We start from the raw sequence: 15,979 nt of genomic DNA on the forward strand, positions 1-15,979 counted from the left end.
ATATTGCTCACTATTCACTGGCTTTAAGATGGAGAAATACAAAGACATCTCCTTATTCTCTGAATAGGTGATAATAAAAGAGAAAAAGAAAAAGCAAAGACGTCTCCTAAGACACCTGAGTAGTTTATCACACAAGGCTTTTTAGGATAATCGACCTTGCTATGGAGGTAGATCTCTGAAGTCTACTTTACATCCCACTTTTATAAACTGTTTTCACCATCTGAACTATCCCCTTTCATTTATTAAGGCACAAAATGGAATAATTAATAAGAAACTTAAAGACTTATGAGAGGGAAGGATAAAGAATGACTTAATCTAATGAGGTAAAAAAATTAATCAATGGTTTAGCATAGAGGGTCTCAAAAATTAACTAGCACATTTCTAGAAATATACAATGTGCAGGCCTTACCTTGGAAATTCTGAATCAGTGAGGACTTATCTTCAATTGCATAACAGAAATTATTAAGTTTACCTTTCAGTAACCATGAAATAAATATTTAGGCCACTTAGAATCCTTTTAGTAACAAGGCATATAAACAAATTATAATGAGATTATTATATGCAAGGTACAACTGTGAAAATTCTAAGGTAAGTGATAATAAATACCACTTAACCAGGGCTCTCTTCCAAGATCAAGTATATTTTGTGGTTTTTGTCCTTAAAAGTAATGGCAAAAACTGCAACTACTTTTGCACCAACCTGATAGTTTCAGCCAGCTTCACTTCCCACCATGCAATGCACTCACAACACCCTCCAACCTACCACACAGCTTTGATTTGTGAGAGGCATATCTTATTCCTTCATTTTTTAATATCTGTGAAATCAGGAAATATCCTACAATTGATGATGCACCATAATGTAATTGGCTGGGCTCTTCTTTTTAGCGCTATGTGAAATAATGAAGCACTGCGCAATACTGTACTCCTGCTCTTATTCCCAAACCCACTCTGTTCTTTCCAGTCAGGTCTCCTGCTGTGCTGAACATGCTTTGCTCCTCCCTGCCTCCTGATCTTGACTCCTGCCTTTTCTCTTACCTGGAATGCTTTAACACCTCCTTTACACATTCAAATCCAACCCATTCTTCACAACCAGCTGAAGAAATTTCTTAAATGATTTAGACCACAATGAAGAAACCCTATATATGCTTTTTAAGATCAATTATCCATTTTGGCAATCAATCACATATGGTCTTGCCTCCTTGAACTCTTTCAGCATTTATTCATCATCTTTTCCAAGAGAGTAAATTCTGGGATGGCAGAGTTTTGTTATTCACCCATTTTATCCTCTGTGAAGCAGAGTATTGTACTTCACAGTAAATAAAGGTAATTTGGAAAAAGAAGGAAAGATGATTGATTTTTGGTCATTTAAATAATATTCAAAGCTGGGCTCAGTGGCTCACGTCTGTAATCCCAGCACTTTGGGAGGCCAAGGCAGGTGGATCACCTGAGGTCAGGAGTTTGAGACCAGCCTGACCAACAAGGAAAAAACCGCATCTCTACTAAAAATACAAAATTAGCTGGGCATGGTGGGATGGATGAGATGCCTGTCATCCCAGCTACTCCAGAGGCTGAGGCAGGAGAATCGCTTGAACCAAGGAGGCGGAGGTTGTGGTGAGCTGAGATTGTGCCACTGCATTCCAGCCTGGGCAACAAGAGCAAAACTGTCTCAAAAATAAATAAATAAATAGATAGATAGATCGATAGATAGATAGATAAATAAATAAAATAAACTATATTCAAGACTAACATAGATTTTTCTCAAAGACTTTATTGATAATAAAGAAAAACTGGGCATTCCATTCCAAGGCCTCTGTGTGCCCGCGGAGTAGACATCATGAGCAAAGCTCACCCTCCCGAGTTGAAAAAATTTATGGACAAGAAGTTATCATTGAAATTAAATGGTGGCAGACATGTCCAAGGAATATTGCGGGGATTTGATCCCTTTATGAATCTTGTGATAGATGAATGTGTGGAGATGGCGACTAGTGGACAACAGAACAATATTGGAATGGTGGTAATATGAGGAAATAGTATCATCATGTTAGAAGCCTTGGAACGAGTATAATGGCTGTTCAGCGGAGAAACCCACGTCCTCTCTCCATAGGGCCTGTTTTACTGTGATGTAAAAATTAGGTCATGTACATTTTCCTATTAGACTTTTTGTTAAATAAACTTTTGTAACAGTCAAAAAAAAAAAAAAGAAAAACTGAAAGAATTTTACAGTGAGCACTTTTTTTTTTATTGGAGACAGAGTCTTGCTCTGTTATCAGGCTGGAGTGGAACTCAGTGGCATGATCTTGGCTTATCGCAACCTCTGCCTCCCAGGTTGAAGTGATTCTCCCGCCTTAGCCTCCCAAGTAGCAGAAATACAGGCACCTGCCACTATGTCTGGCCAGTTTTTTTTGTATTTTTAGTAGAGACAGGGTTTCACCATGTTGGCCAGGCTGGTCTCGGACTTCTGGTTTCAAGTAACCCATCCACCTTGGAAACTCAAAGTGCTGGGATTACAGGCGTGAGCCACTGCGCCTGGCCTAGAGTGAGCACTTAGATGTCTACTACCCCAACCTTACAATTAACATTTTACTATACCTGTTTAATCACATAGCTATTTATAGATTTGCTTTTAAGTTCAAGCAAAAACTAAGAGTATTAAAAAATTGAAGAGTGGCTGGGAGCAGCGGCCCACCCCTGTAATCCCAGCACCAAGAGGCCAAGGAGGGCAGATCACCTGAGGTTGGGAGTTTGAGACCAGCCTGATCAACATGGAGAAACCCCATCTCTACTAAAAATACAAAATTAGCTCGGCATGGTGGCACATGTCTGTAGTCCCAACTACTCAGGATGCTGAGGCAGGAGAATCGCTTGAACCCAGGAAGCGGAGGTTGCAGTGAGCTGAGACTGCGCCATTGCACTCCAGCCTGAGCAACAAAAGCAAAACTCTGTCTCAAAAAAAAAAAAAAACTGAAGAGTACATTCTGTAATTCTTGATAGTTGATTTGGAATCTAACTACAGCTCAAATACCACTGTATCATAAAGGATCAAGTGACAGACTGGAAGTTTAGTACGCTGGTTCATGATTCTAGCCTGCCTCAACTTTGTCAAGCTGAGTTTATATGCATTTGAAATGTATTCATCTGTAAAATAAAATAACGTAGGCTGGGCACAGTGGCTCACACCTGTAATCCCAGCACTTTGGGAAGCTAAGGTGGGAGGATCACCTGAGGTCAGCAGTTCAAGACCAGCCTGACCAACACGGTGAAACCCTATCCCTACTAAAAATATAAAAAATTAGCCGGGTATGGTGGGGGGGCACCTGTAATCCAAACTACTCCAGAGGCTGAGGCAGGAGAATCGCTTGAACTCACGAGGCAGAGGTTGCAGTGAGCTGAGATCATGCCATTGCACTCTAGCCTGGGTGACAAGAGCAAACCTCTGTCTCAAAAAATAAGTAAAATTAAATAAATAAAATGACGGAAATCTTTAAAGGGGTTAAATGCTAACACACACAATTTAGCTACCCAACAAGGAATCATACCCAACCAAAAAATCCCAGAGAGAAGTAGTAAGAATCTAGGTCTCTTACCTTGCATAATCAACAGGAGTTTTCCCACTAGAATCCTGTGTGCCTGGGTCTGCTCCATATACTGCCAATAATTCAGCCTGTAAAATCTGCCCTGCTTTGGAGGCAACATGAAGTGGGGTATTTCCTTTTTCCTAAGAATCATAAATAAAAAGTAGAAAAAAGAGCATATTAAATAAACTAAAGGCTACACAAACACAACTCACTTAGTTTCAACATCTGAAGCAATTCATGATTTCTTACAGGATGAAAGAAGTTGGCTTGTGCTCCTAAAGATAACAGTCTCAAACAGGTTTCAAGATTCCCTGTTCTCACGCTTGAATGGAGTTGCTGAAAAACGCACAAACAGAAAAAGAAATCGTGGTTAGAGACATAAAGAATGATGTCCTAGGGCAGCTGACAGACCATCTTAATATACGTTACATCAGTAACGCATAATCTTTATTTGTCTCAGTAAAGTGCATGGACCAGTCTCTCCTCTGCCAGTCATAACCATCCCTGGGCTCTACGGTGGGGTCAGGCCACTTTACTGATAAGGAAACTAGGGCTGTGAAGCCTGACCTGCCCAAATGCCTGACTTGTCTAAGAAGTGGCAAAACCAGAACCTGAGTGAGAGGCAGGACTGTGTGAAGAGGTGACTGTGTGTGTGGCTCTGACGTCTGATAGACCTTAATTTCAAACTATACCTACTTCAAGCCGTGTGACCTTGAGAAAGTTCTTTAAATAATCTGAACCTCACTTTCCTCATCTAAAAAATGTCAACAATGGCAGGACGCAGTGCTCATGTCTGTAATCCTAGCACTATGGGGTCAAGGTGGGAGGAACATTTGAGCCAGGGGTTTGAGCCTGGGCAGCACAGCAAGACCCTGGCTCTACAAAAAATAGAAAAATTAGTTGGGTGTGGTGGCATGCGCCTGCAGTCCCAGCTACTAGGGAGGCTGAGGTGGGACGATGACCTGATCTGGGAAGTGGAGGCTGCAATGAGCTATGATCATGCCACTGTACTCTAGCCTGGGTGACAGAGAGAGACCCTGTTTCAAAAAAAATTTTTTTATAAAAGGTGGCATTTTTCTTCTTTTAAAAAGAAAGGGTCTTGCTTGCTCTGTCATCCAGGCTGGAATGTAGTGGAACAATCATGGCTTACTACAGCCTCAGTATCATGGGCTCAAGCAATTCTCCCACCTAAGCCTCCTGAACAGCTAGAACTACAGACGCCGGTCACCATGTCCTGCTAATTTTTTACTTTTCAATACAGATAGGTCTCACTATGCTGCCCAAGCTGGTCTCGAACTTACGAGCTGAAGTAATCCTCCCACCTTGGCCTCCCAAAGTGTTGGGATTACAGGCATGAGCTACTAGGCCCAGCCCTATTCACGGGTTATAAGGAATTAGAGTGATATAATAAAGAGCTCAAAGAATACAAATGCTATAATAGTAACAGCTATTATTATTAGTAGTTACCTGTAATTAGGGCTTTAGGACTTCAAATTTTACACTGTGTAAGCTATAGGATCCTGCCTTATACCATACCCTTTCTACCACATTATTCTTGACCTATGTAATATACTTTAATAAAATCTTTCAGGGTGGGAAAAGGCCTGTGATATACTGAATTCTGTATTACTGCAGAAAAGCTCTTATACATTCAGAAAATGAGCCACCTTCCTTCAAATCTAACCTAGAATTGTCCAAGATGAAGTAACCCTTATCACAGGAATGAAGAAATCTACTCTAACATCTATTTCTAAGTTTTGTTTAATTTTTAAAATAGTTTTTGTTTGTTTTTTAAACACAGGGTCTCATTATGTTGCCCAGGCAGGACTGAACTCTTGGGGTCAAGCAACCCTCCCACCTCAGCCTCCCAAGTAGCTAGTACTATAGGCATGTGCCACTGTGCCTGAGTAATTCTTAAAACTTTGGTAAGAAAAAAAACCTAACATATACCAAGTCTCATTAATCAATGGAAGTAATAAGTATATGCATTTTTACACAAAATGCCAAATTCTAAATTCTTTAGCCAGATTCTGCTGGGGATTAAAACAGAAAAAAAAAAAAGGCCAGATGCAGTGGCTGATGTCTGTAATGCCAGCACTTTGGGATGCCAAGGCAGGCATCATCGCTTGAGACCAAGAATTTGAGATCAGTCTGGACAACATGGTAAAACCCCATCTGTACAAAAGATACAAAAATTAGCCAGGCTTGGTGACACATGCCTGTGATCCCAGCCACTTGAGAGGCTCAGATAAAAGAATCATTTGAGCCTGGAGAGGTTGAGGCTGCAGTCAGCCATGATTGCGTCACTATACTCCAGCCTGGGCAACAGAGTGAGACCCTGTCTCAAATAAAACAAAGCAAAACAAACCCCTAAAAAAGTAATTTAAAAAAATTTTTTTTTCTTGATACAAAGTCTCACTCTGTCTTTCAGGCTGGAGTGCCATGGTGTGGCTCATTGCAACCTCCATCTCCCCAGTTCAAGAGATTCACAGCCGAATTCTACCAAAGAAGAACTAACATCCTACTGAAATTATTTCAAACAATCAAACAGGAGGGGCTCCTCCCTAACTCATTCTGTGAAGCCAGCATCAGCCTGATACCAAAATCTGGCAGACACACAGGAAAAGGAAAACTTCACACCAAAATCCATGATGAACACAAATTTTTTTTTAAAACGCTCCACAAAATATTAGCAAATAGAATCTAGCAGCACATCAAAAGTTAATCCACCATGATTAAGTAGGCTTTTTTTTTGCTGAGATTCAAGCCTGGCTCAACATATACAAATCAATAAATGTGATTTACCACATAAACACAAGCAAAAGCAAAAACCACATGATCATCTCAATAGATGCAGAAAAAGTTTTCTTTTTATTTTTTGAGACAAGGTCTTGCTCTATTGCGCAGGCTGGAGTGCAGTGTTGTAATCTCAGCTCACTGCAACCTCTGCCTCCTGGGCTCAAGCCATCCTCCCACCCCAGCCTCCCAGGTAGCTACAGGCACGTGTCACCATGCCAGGCTAATATTTGTATTTTTTGTAGAGACGGGGTTTCACCATGTTGCCCGGGCTGGTCTTGAACTCCTGAGCTCAAGTGATCTGCCTGCCTCAGCCTCCCGAAGTGCTGGGATTACAGGGGTGAGCCACTGCACCTGGCCAAAAAGTAATTAAGAAAATCTGAAGAGTAAATCCTCATGTTCTGTGTGAGTAAGCATTTATCCAAGGCAATGCTTTGAAAATAAATATGCACATTTCTTACAGCATCTCTTAAAAACATGCAAAGGCCCACAGAAAGACAACCACCCCACTTGTTTCCTAAGTATGATAAACCATTCTGTATACTACAGCTTTGAGTCATACATTGCTTTCTGAAGATCATACTCACCGTTCAACCTGGAAACCTGAAGAAGTAAGCCCTCTTCCTTGAGTACTTTTTCTAGTCCTTATTAGAAAGAAACAATTGTCCTATAAACTTTCTAGTCTCTTCTAGAAACAACTCTGAGATGGTTCCTATTTCAAAGTTAATCAAACAAAAAAACTTATCAAAATATAATTTAAAAGCCATATTGGAAAAACACAAATAGCTTTCCAGACACTTATTTTTCCTCTTTGCCATTTAGCTCCACGACATGAATGGCTGCCATTTGAATTCAGATTAAAGATAAACCAATTGAAAAAAAGCTATTAATTACTTAATGTGCAGAAATTTTGTTTTCCTTTCTTTATTTAAAAACTTTTTCAGCCTGGGCAACATAGCAAGAACCTGTTTCTACGAAAAATAAAAAATATTAGCTGGGTGTGGTAATGTGCCTGTAGTTCTAGCTACTCGGGATGCTGAGGTGGGAGGACTACTTGAGCCCGGGTGGTCGAGGCTGCAGTGAACGGCGATCGTACCACTGCACTCCAGCATGGGCAAGAGAGCAAGACCTGTCTCAAAACAAAAACAACAAAAAAACCACAACCAAACTCCACCCCCCCACCCCACAAATAAAACAGTATGCTGCCTCAGCCAGCTCTTTTAGAGATTTTGAAAGGTGCAACCCACCTTGCTAAGATCTTTGGCAGTTACACTATCGTCATCCCGGCAGGGCAAGCGATGGACAAACGCTAACATCTGATACTTGGCTCTGATGAATTCTGCTTTATTGGGACTGGTTCAAAAACAAAAAAGAAAACAGTTCACTAGTTCAGATACGACAATCCCCATTCTTTGTACTGTAAAAGGAAGAGGAAGTGACCCATATCCCTCACTGGTAATAAAATGAACAATGTTCAAGTAAGTTTCAGCAAGGTTTAAGACCTGAGGTCTGAAAACATGCATCACTCCTTATAATGGCTAGGACTGCAGAGTACCTACCTGCTTTTTATAGTGGCTCTCTTCTCCATGTAATTGTCTAACTAACCGAGCAACTTTGGGAGAAAGGCAGCATTTTAGTCCCATCTTATAGGTGAGGCAACAGGCGGACAGGTGCCTAGACCTAGATTTCTGGTGTGATTGCCTCAGATTTGAGCATAAGTTTAAATATGATTACATTTACAGCCTCCAAGCCATGGTTTCCAATTGAGGAAGCCACTTACTCCTGCTGGGTAGCCATGCTAAACAGATGGTCCTTCCCCGCCCCATTCTGCATTTCTAATAGCAAAGAGCCTGATGCACAACTGGGGTAACCCCCTCCTGTGCTGACCTTGTAGAGGCTGACCAAAAATAGCTGCACTCCTTTCAGTGGGCCCCATTTGTTACGAAGAAATAAAAGTATTTATAAACATTCCACTCACTGTACTTTATCCTGTGGATTAGCTTTACGTCTTCCACTCATAATAGATGCAGGGTCCAGCAAAGAATGCTCCCATATAGAGTTAGCACCATTATTATACAAGGTCTCAACCATCTAAAATCAAGCAGGATGATATAAGACTTTAATTTCTTTCTGCAAATATTCAATGGGGATCAGTGACTGAAGAGGGTAAGCAAAGCCCTATTATAAACACTATGTCAGGAATATCATTCATATCAGTTTTCTGATTTGAGAAGGAGAAAGATGGTCAATCTGGACTCAGGATTCAGCTTTGACCAGCAGGATAGTTAAATACCTAAAGAAGTATGTCTGGAAAAAGAAAAGTATTTCTGAATTGTTCTTATACAGTATGAAAGGAAAGTACTTTGACACCTTAGAGCAGGGTTTCCCAAACCCAATTAAACACTATTGTCAAGATTCTTAACAACCCATGTACTGTCTGTACTATTCACTTAATATCTTTAAAGCCACTTACTTTTAAAAACGACGGTTTGATGTGCTAGTTATAGTTTGCCTACACATAGTAAAACAAGGCAACTATTAAAAAAACATGTATTACCTACATCTGTCTTGCATACTACTGGTGCTTCCACACTTGGGAAATTGTTGCTTTAGGGTCAACTCTGGTATTCTAAACTACTCATCTCTGGACTTATACTGAGATTCAGTAATACAATCTGGCTTTGTAAACACAGATCAGAAAGCAGTAATCGCCCCTTTCACGTGAGCCTGAGCTCTTAGAAACTTCTAGGCAAAAGTTAGTAATAAAGCAAATCTCCCAATTTCATTTCAAGGCATGACTCCTAAAACAGCCCCGTCTGTTTTTTTACAGCAGTGTAGTTACTTTCACATTGGAGATCCAAACTCACTTATTTTGGCTCCTTGGGTCACACAGGCAAGTTTAAGGGATATGTACAGCTGTCATAGATTTGGTGCAATGTTGTAATCAAGATAAATGAAGGCAAAACACACACTTAACCTTGAGTTCCAAGAGAAACTTGAAGAATGTATACCCCAAAATAGAAATAAAGGTGACATGACATTGGACTCCAAATAAAGCAGCCCATTTAACAGGGTATTTGACCTCCAATCAAAACATGTTAATTTAATTTGGTCTCTCTCACTAGTAACAAGAGCTTTAAGAAAACTTAAAATGTTTCAGAAATTTCTGAGGAATCCCAGCCCATGCTGTTAACAAAGCAGAAAAGCACATTTAAAAAATATTAGCAGGTATTCAGGAATAAGTACATTAAAGAAAAGTTTCTTAGGCAGTAGTTTTCAGAAACATTAATTATCATGCACAGAAAAGATGGACTACTTAAAAACAATTTCTTGGCTGTGCATGGTGGCTCTTGCCTGTCATCCCAGCACTTTGAGAGGCTGAGGTGGGCAGATCACTTGAGTTCAAAAGTTCCAGACCAGCCTGACCAACATGGTGAAACCCCGTCTCTACTAAAAATACAAAAAATCAGCTGGGCATGGTGGTGCACACCTGTAGTCCCAGGTACTTAAGAGCCTGAGGCAGGAGAATTGCTTGTACCCAGGAGGCGGAGGTTGCAGTGAGCTGAGATTGCACCACTGCACTCCGGCCTGGACGACAGAGTGAGACACTGCCTAAAAAAAAAATTCTGGTGACAGTCTAGAAAGTCAACAGCGCAACATTCCCAAGGTATTTTAACAACTATCCATCTATCTACCTATAATTGAAGTGTCTGGACAAGATTTATGTCAGGTAGGAAGAAAAGTCTTAAATGATGAATTCAATACAGATAATATATACAAATAGCATTAATGGGCATAGCGTCTCTATTCAATTATGAAACAGTTTTGTCTTATGGAAGAAGTATACCAGAAGAAATTTTAGTTGTTAGCAAGATGAGCCCTACCAACCGTCAGGAGAATTCTTCTTATCCTTTACCTGAAGCAGTGTTGGAGGCCATGGTGTGTGTTTCAGATGTCTCACTTGGGAGATATGGCGCCCTAGACTCCGATGGACACTGCAGCACTCGTCACATATAAATGTTCCCCTATTTACTGATGCCCAGGAAGGATCTGAAAAGAGAGTGAAATCTCAGTGGCAGGGATACCAGCAGGTTGCTATACCGCCAGATGGTGAAAGACGACTGAGGTGTGGTTTGTCAGAAAAAGGAGCCATTTTTGTTTCACTATGCTCATCAATGCATTGAGCTGGTGATCTTGTCGGATGATACGACCTGCCTTGCCTGATTAGGTACAATGTTAATTGAGACTAAAAACATGAGTGGGAGCTGAGGGTAAGCAGTTATCTTCTTTCTGGTTCCCGGCCACAATTTGTAACCCTAATGTGGATCTACGATTTCAGATGCATGCTCTTTCATTCAAACTAACAAAAGCAAATTGAGAGGGTACAGATGAATGATTTTGGATCCATCTCCATAAACACCAAGATAATACAATTTTTCTTTTTTTGAGACTGAATCTCATTCTGTAACCCAGGCTGGAGTATAGTGGCACAATCTTGGCTCACTACAACTTCTGCCTTCCAGGTTCAAGTGATTCTCCTGCCTCAGCCTCCCCAGTAGCTAGCATTACAGGTGTGCACCACCAAGCTCAGCTAATTTTTGTATTTTTAGCAGAGATGGGGATTCATCATGTTGGCCAGATTGGTCTCGAACTCCTGACCCCTGGTGATCCGTCCACTTTGGCCTACCAAAGTGCTGGGATTATAGGTGTGAGCCACTGCGCCTGGCCAAGATAATATAATTTTGACAGTGAATTATGCGGATAGTATTTTCTGCAGTAAACGGTGTAAAGACTGCTGTCCTAATTCACTGATATGAATCAACATGCCAACATGCTTAGCAGAATGCTGCAAGTTACAGAATCCTAAAATCACTCAGCTGCTACAGTTCTGAGGACAGGGAAACCTGGCTTCTTCCACTAGGAAATGTTCTTTCTATGATATCCATTAATTGCTTTTTGTGTGCTGTTTTGTTTTGTTTTTGAGACAGAGTCTCGCTCTGTCCCTAGGCTGGAGTGCAGTGGCACAATCTCAGCTCACTGTAACCTCTACCTCCCGGGTTCAAGAGATTATCCTGCCTCAGCCTCCTGAGTAGCTGGAATTACATGCGTGTGCCACCAGCCCAGCTAAATGTTGTTATTTTTAGTAGAGACAGGGTTTCACCATGTTGGCCAGGCTGGTCTCAAACTTCTGACCTCAGGTGATCTGCTGCCTCAGCCTCCCAAAGTGCTGGGATTATAGGCGAGAGCCACCACGCCCGGCCAATTAATTGTTTTACATAAACTACCAAGTCCAATTCTGCAACCGATTTGAAAAAAAAAGAAGCTGCAACAATACCGGCTTTACAGAGGCAAAGATGTAAAATAGAAATGAGTAATATTTTTGGTGTATGTATAACACTTTTTCCCTTTAAAAGCATTGAGCTTCATTAGATGTCTCTTGAAACAAGGGGTAATTTCATACTTGGCAAGCAGGATGGATCTGTGTAAATAAACTGAATACTTAGAAACCTCAAATAAAGAAAGACCTACATTTCATCAGGCTCACAATGGGGAGACAATAGGTGCCACTTAAGTGGCCTGGTCTAAGGGTTACATTTTATAATTCTTCGATGTCCACAAAAATCTCTAAAATGCATGTATACCATCTTTACCATTTTTTAGGAGTTTATTCAAACCCTTTCAAACCATATAATGAAAAGGTATATGCTTTCAATCAAAGATGAATCCTGGGAGTCAGTGAGTGTGGTGCTTAAGAGGGTTGGCTCCAGAGACAAGCAGTTCAAGGTTTGAACCCCAGCTCTGCCACTTCTCACACAATGATCTCAGACAAGTTACTTCTTTGAGTGTTCTCACCATGGATCAAATGAGAATAACATATCTCGGGATAGTAAGGATATAGAGAGTAAATGAAGTACTTCACACATAGTAAAGTACTCAGTAATGTTAGCTGTTTTATCTTTTCTAAATTATTTTCTCAGTATTCAGATATTTTCTAGAGTCCATGAAATTCATGATCACTGGAAAAAGTTTTTGATGGGAAATACTTAAAACATTGAACATTTCGTGTGACCACTATACCACTGTACTGAAAATCTCCATGGAGTTTTCAGGTAATTGAACTCAGAGTGTGATGCCTTTGAAATGAACTAGATTCAATAAAAAAAATAAAACAAGTAGAATACTTAAGAAGATGTGATCATGGTTAAACGTTTGCCATAAAACAGAATCAAGATAATTCAATGAAGTAAAACTCTGTCACTATTACTATATCATCCTAAAAAACAGAGATTGGAAATATCCAGATGAAAGAGCTCAATAAAAACACATAACTGGCCAGGCGCGGTGGCTCACACCTGTAATCCCAGCACTTTGGAAGGCCAAGGTTGGAGGATCAAGAGGTCAGGAGTTTGAGACCAGCCTGGCCAACATGGTGAAACTCTGTTCTCTACTAAAAATACAAATATTAGCGGGGTGTGGTGGTGCACACCTGTAATCACAGCTACTCAGGATGCTGAGGCAGGACAGTCACTTGAACCTGAAAGGCAGATGTTGCAGTGAGCGGAAAATGCACCATTGCACTCCAGCCTGGACAAGAGCAAAACTCTGACTCCAAAAAAAAAAAAACTGTTTTGAAGGCATAGCTTTGGTTTTCACTTACCATTCAGAGGATTTGGAGTATTCCTGAAGAAATTAAACAAGACAGCAAGAATTTAACACATATTAATTAAGACAGGTATTCGACTACCCACTTTAGCATCCTGGATCAGAATCCCATGGAAAGAAAATTAGAATGTTAACATAGTAAAATAAAATTAAGTTTGTATGATAAGATTGGGTAAAACCCTCTAAGTTCATCTGGAGGCTTTATGCCAGGGCTCCAGGGACACCACAAATGCACTTCAAAAATGTTTGTGACTCCCCCAGACAAATCTTACATAAATTCTGTGTGAAAGAGAAAGTTCACATGCATTTTAGGGGAGAAGGCCTTAGCATTCATCGGAATCTCGGAGAAGTCCCTAACCCTCTACGTAATTCTCAGTAGGGCTTTGCAGAAAAGGCAGTACAAATTCCTAGCTGCTCAATTTCACAGATCATTTCAAGGTAGCCTAATTATATTCAAAACAGGAAGGAAGTGACTCAAGTCTCTGCAGATCAGGCATATGAGACAACAACGAAAGCGATACAATGGAAGAAAAATATTCTGAAATGCACAAAATGCTGCAAAAGTATATTTAGGGTGGCAACGGAGAAACAACTTTGCTTTTTCCCATACCCCCATCAAGAAGCAAAAAAATATGCATTCCAAGAGGAAGTTACAAGCTAGACACATGTGAATCAAACACATCAAAGTTCAACTGAAAATAAGCAAGAAAATAAGGAAGTGGAACAAATAACATTTTTAGAAAAAAACGATGGAGTTTGTATAACTCACACTAACTTGGTTTAGAAAACACTTCTTTTTGAACTCCTCTACACCCCCTCCCTATCTTCAAAGGAACTGGTAACAGCACCTGCACTTCACGGGCCATAAAATAACCACACAACGTTTGAGTTATCACAGTTCTATTCAAAATCAGTCTCCACTTCCAAATGACAAGCTGAAGATCAGAACAGTTGCAAAGCCAGTGGTGTTCAATGATTTAATTAAGATTGTTTATTGGACACTATTGTGCCAAGAAAGCCATGCTACCTTCAAATTACTCAAAGCCAGTACATCCACGCACCAAAAACAGCATGTAATAATCTATTCAGAGACCTGTCAATTCAGTTGCAATTGCTAAGACACATTTGATCTCTACATGTGAATATTATGTATAAACCGTTATGCATCATTATGAAGGAATGGTTTTAGCGTTGCAATGCCCCTATATTGCTGGTGATTTTGCGTTTGTTTCAGTTGTAATTAACGTATAATTTAGACAGTCAATTCCAGTTTTAAGGGACTGCAAGGGTTCTACTGTAAACAACATAGTACAAAAAAGAAAAGCCTTAGATGATGTGATTCTACGGGTATTCACTGACTCTTCCTCACCACTGAGCGTGACACTCCCGATTATCCTCATCGAAAAAATGAGGAAATCAAGCCAAGTAACCAAGTGAAGTCACCAGCCCAAGGTCACCCAGAAGCAAAATCTAGTTTGAACCCAGGCCGTTGAGATCCTCAAACTTGAGGCAAGCACTGCCTCCTAAGCGCTGGTTGTGTTTGCACGACCTGGATCTCCTGCAGATTCTCCCAAGAGGGGTAGCTGTCAGGATGTCAGGAGCGGGGAAGTCATCTATGCGGACTCTCTGGCGAGTCTAAGGGAGGGTCACCCTCCCCAGGCAGGGCCCCCAGGAGAAAAGACGGTCTAGTGTGCGAGGTGACACCTGCAGCTCTAGAGGCTGCAGCCGGGAGGACTCTCGCATTTTACTTCTGTAATTGGCTTTCCTGTGGATTGCCCAAGCCCCTTCCTGTTGGGGGAGCAGCTCTGGCCCCCGTCACCTCCCCAGTTGGCATGGGACAAGGGAACCGGAGGGAACCAGAAGGAAAGGAGGGCCGCGAGGGACCGGGAGGGCGGTGGCCCACTGCCTGCCAGGCTCTGACAGGCCCGGGACGGGTCCCGCCCCAAGGCCGCCCCGGGACCCCTTCGTTGCGACCCCAGCCGCCGGCGGCGGACGCCTGGCGGCGGGATGCCGCCTGACCTGAGGGGGCGGCTCCGGGGTAGGGGTCCCGGCCAGGAAAGCAGAGGGGAGCGGGCCCGGCCGGTGCGACTCACCCGGCCCGCTGCAGTCAGCGCACACCTCGCTGCTCCGGAGCCGTTTCGACATGGCTCGCGCTTCCCACCTGCCGGGAAGTAGAGGCCCCGGGACAGCAAAGGCGGCGGCGGCTACGGCGCTTCCGCTCTAACGGGTCCCGGCGGCGGAGGCGGCGGCGCAGCTGGCGGGGGCGCCTCTCCCCTCAGCGCCTTGAAGCCTTGGCACAGCACGCACGCGCGGGGAGGTGCCCTTCTGAGACTGTCAGGTCATGTGACCGGAAAGGGCACACTGCCTTGTCGCCATCTTGAGTGAGGGCAGAAGACTGTCCTAGCATCATCTGTCCGACCTTTAAATATTGAATTTGGGTCTCCTTCTCTGGCAGCGATTCCCCTCGTCCCGGCTGATTAATACCAGCGGAAGCAGCAATATCTTGTGAGGAGAACCCTGGAGCCACAACCTTCCTGAGGCAATCAGCGGTCAAGTTCATTCATTCATTCCTTTATTCAACAAATATTTATCAAGCACTTAACCATGTTTTATACATTGTCCCAGCCACTAGAGAAACAGCAGTGAGCAAAGACTGAATTTCCAGTCCTTATGAAGCTTGTATTTTACTGGGGTAGGTAAAGTAAACTAATATATTATATGATTCCAGCGTTGGCGCTGTGGCTCACTCCTGTAATCTTAGCAGTTTGGAAGGCTGAGGCAGGCAGATCGCTTGAGGCCAGGAGTTTGAGACCAGCCTGGGCAACATGGTGAAAATACAGAAATACAAAAATTAGCCGGATGTGGTGGCGCATGCCTGTAATCCCAGCTACTCCAGAGGCTGAGGCATGAGAATTCCTTGAGACCGGGAGGCCAAGGTTGCAGTGA

The 15,979-nt window shown here is 42.1% G+C and overlaps 3 protein-coding genes across 21 annotated transcripts in view; 2 read left to right on the forward strand and 1 right to left on the reverse strand.

Annotated features, from left to right (window-relative positions):
- The window catches only part of GIT2 (GIT ArfGAP 2), a 68,285-nt gene extending 52,954 nt beyond the window's left edge, over positions 1–15,331 (reverse strand). For all 18 annotated transcript variants that reach the window (XM_078337241.1, XM_078337239.1, XM_009004597.5 and 15 more), the window contains exons 1-6: positions 15,127–15,331; positions 10,287–10,420; positions 8,349–8,461; positions 7,618–7,723; positions 3,824–3,910; positions 3,584–3,714 (exon numbers count right to left, since the gene is read on the reverse strand). In XM_078337241.1, coding sequence (XP_078193367.1) covers positions 3,584–3,714; positions 3,824–3,910; positions 7,618–7,723; positions 8,349–8,461; positions 10,287–10,420; positions 15,127–15,178 — 623 coding nt within the window. In that variant the 5' untranslated portion in view covers positions 15,179–15,331. The remainder of the gene's footprint in view (positions 1–3,583; positions 3,715–3,823; positions 3,911–7,617; positions 7,724–8,348; positions 8,462–10,286; positions 10,421–15,126) is intronic.
- LOC108593219 (small nuclear ribonucleoprotein G) lies at positions 1,790–2,126 on the forward strand. Its single transcript, XM_017976368.4, has one exon. It carries the CDS (start codon positions 1,834–1,836, stop codon positions 2,020–2,022), a length of 189 nt encoding a protein of 62 aa, XP_017831857.3. The 5' UTR covers positions 1,790–1,833; the 3' UTR covers positions 2,023–2,126.
- A 60-nt stretch (positions 15,332–15,391) lies between the features above and the next one.
- The window catches only part of ANKRD13A (ankyrin repeat domain 13A), a 44,844-nt gene continuing 44,256 nt past the window's right edge, over positions 15,392–15,979 (forward strand). For both annotated transcript variants that reach the window (XM_078337242.1, XM_078337244.1), the window contains exon 1: positions 15,392–15,725. The gene's annotated coding sequence lies outside the window, so the exon portion shown is untranslated. The remainder of the gene's footprint in view (positions 15,726–15,979) is intronic.

The sequence above is a fragment of the Callithrix jacchus genome, chromosome 9, assembly GCF_049354715.1.
Source record: "Callithrix jacchus isolate 240 chromosome 9, calJac240_pri, whole genome shotgun sequence".
Classification (NCBI taxonomy): Eukaryota; Metazoa; Chordata; class Mammalia; order Primates; family Cebidae; genus Callithrix; species Callithrix jacchus.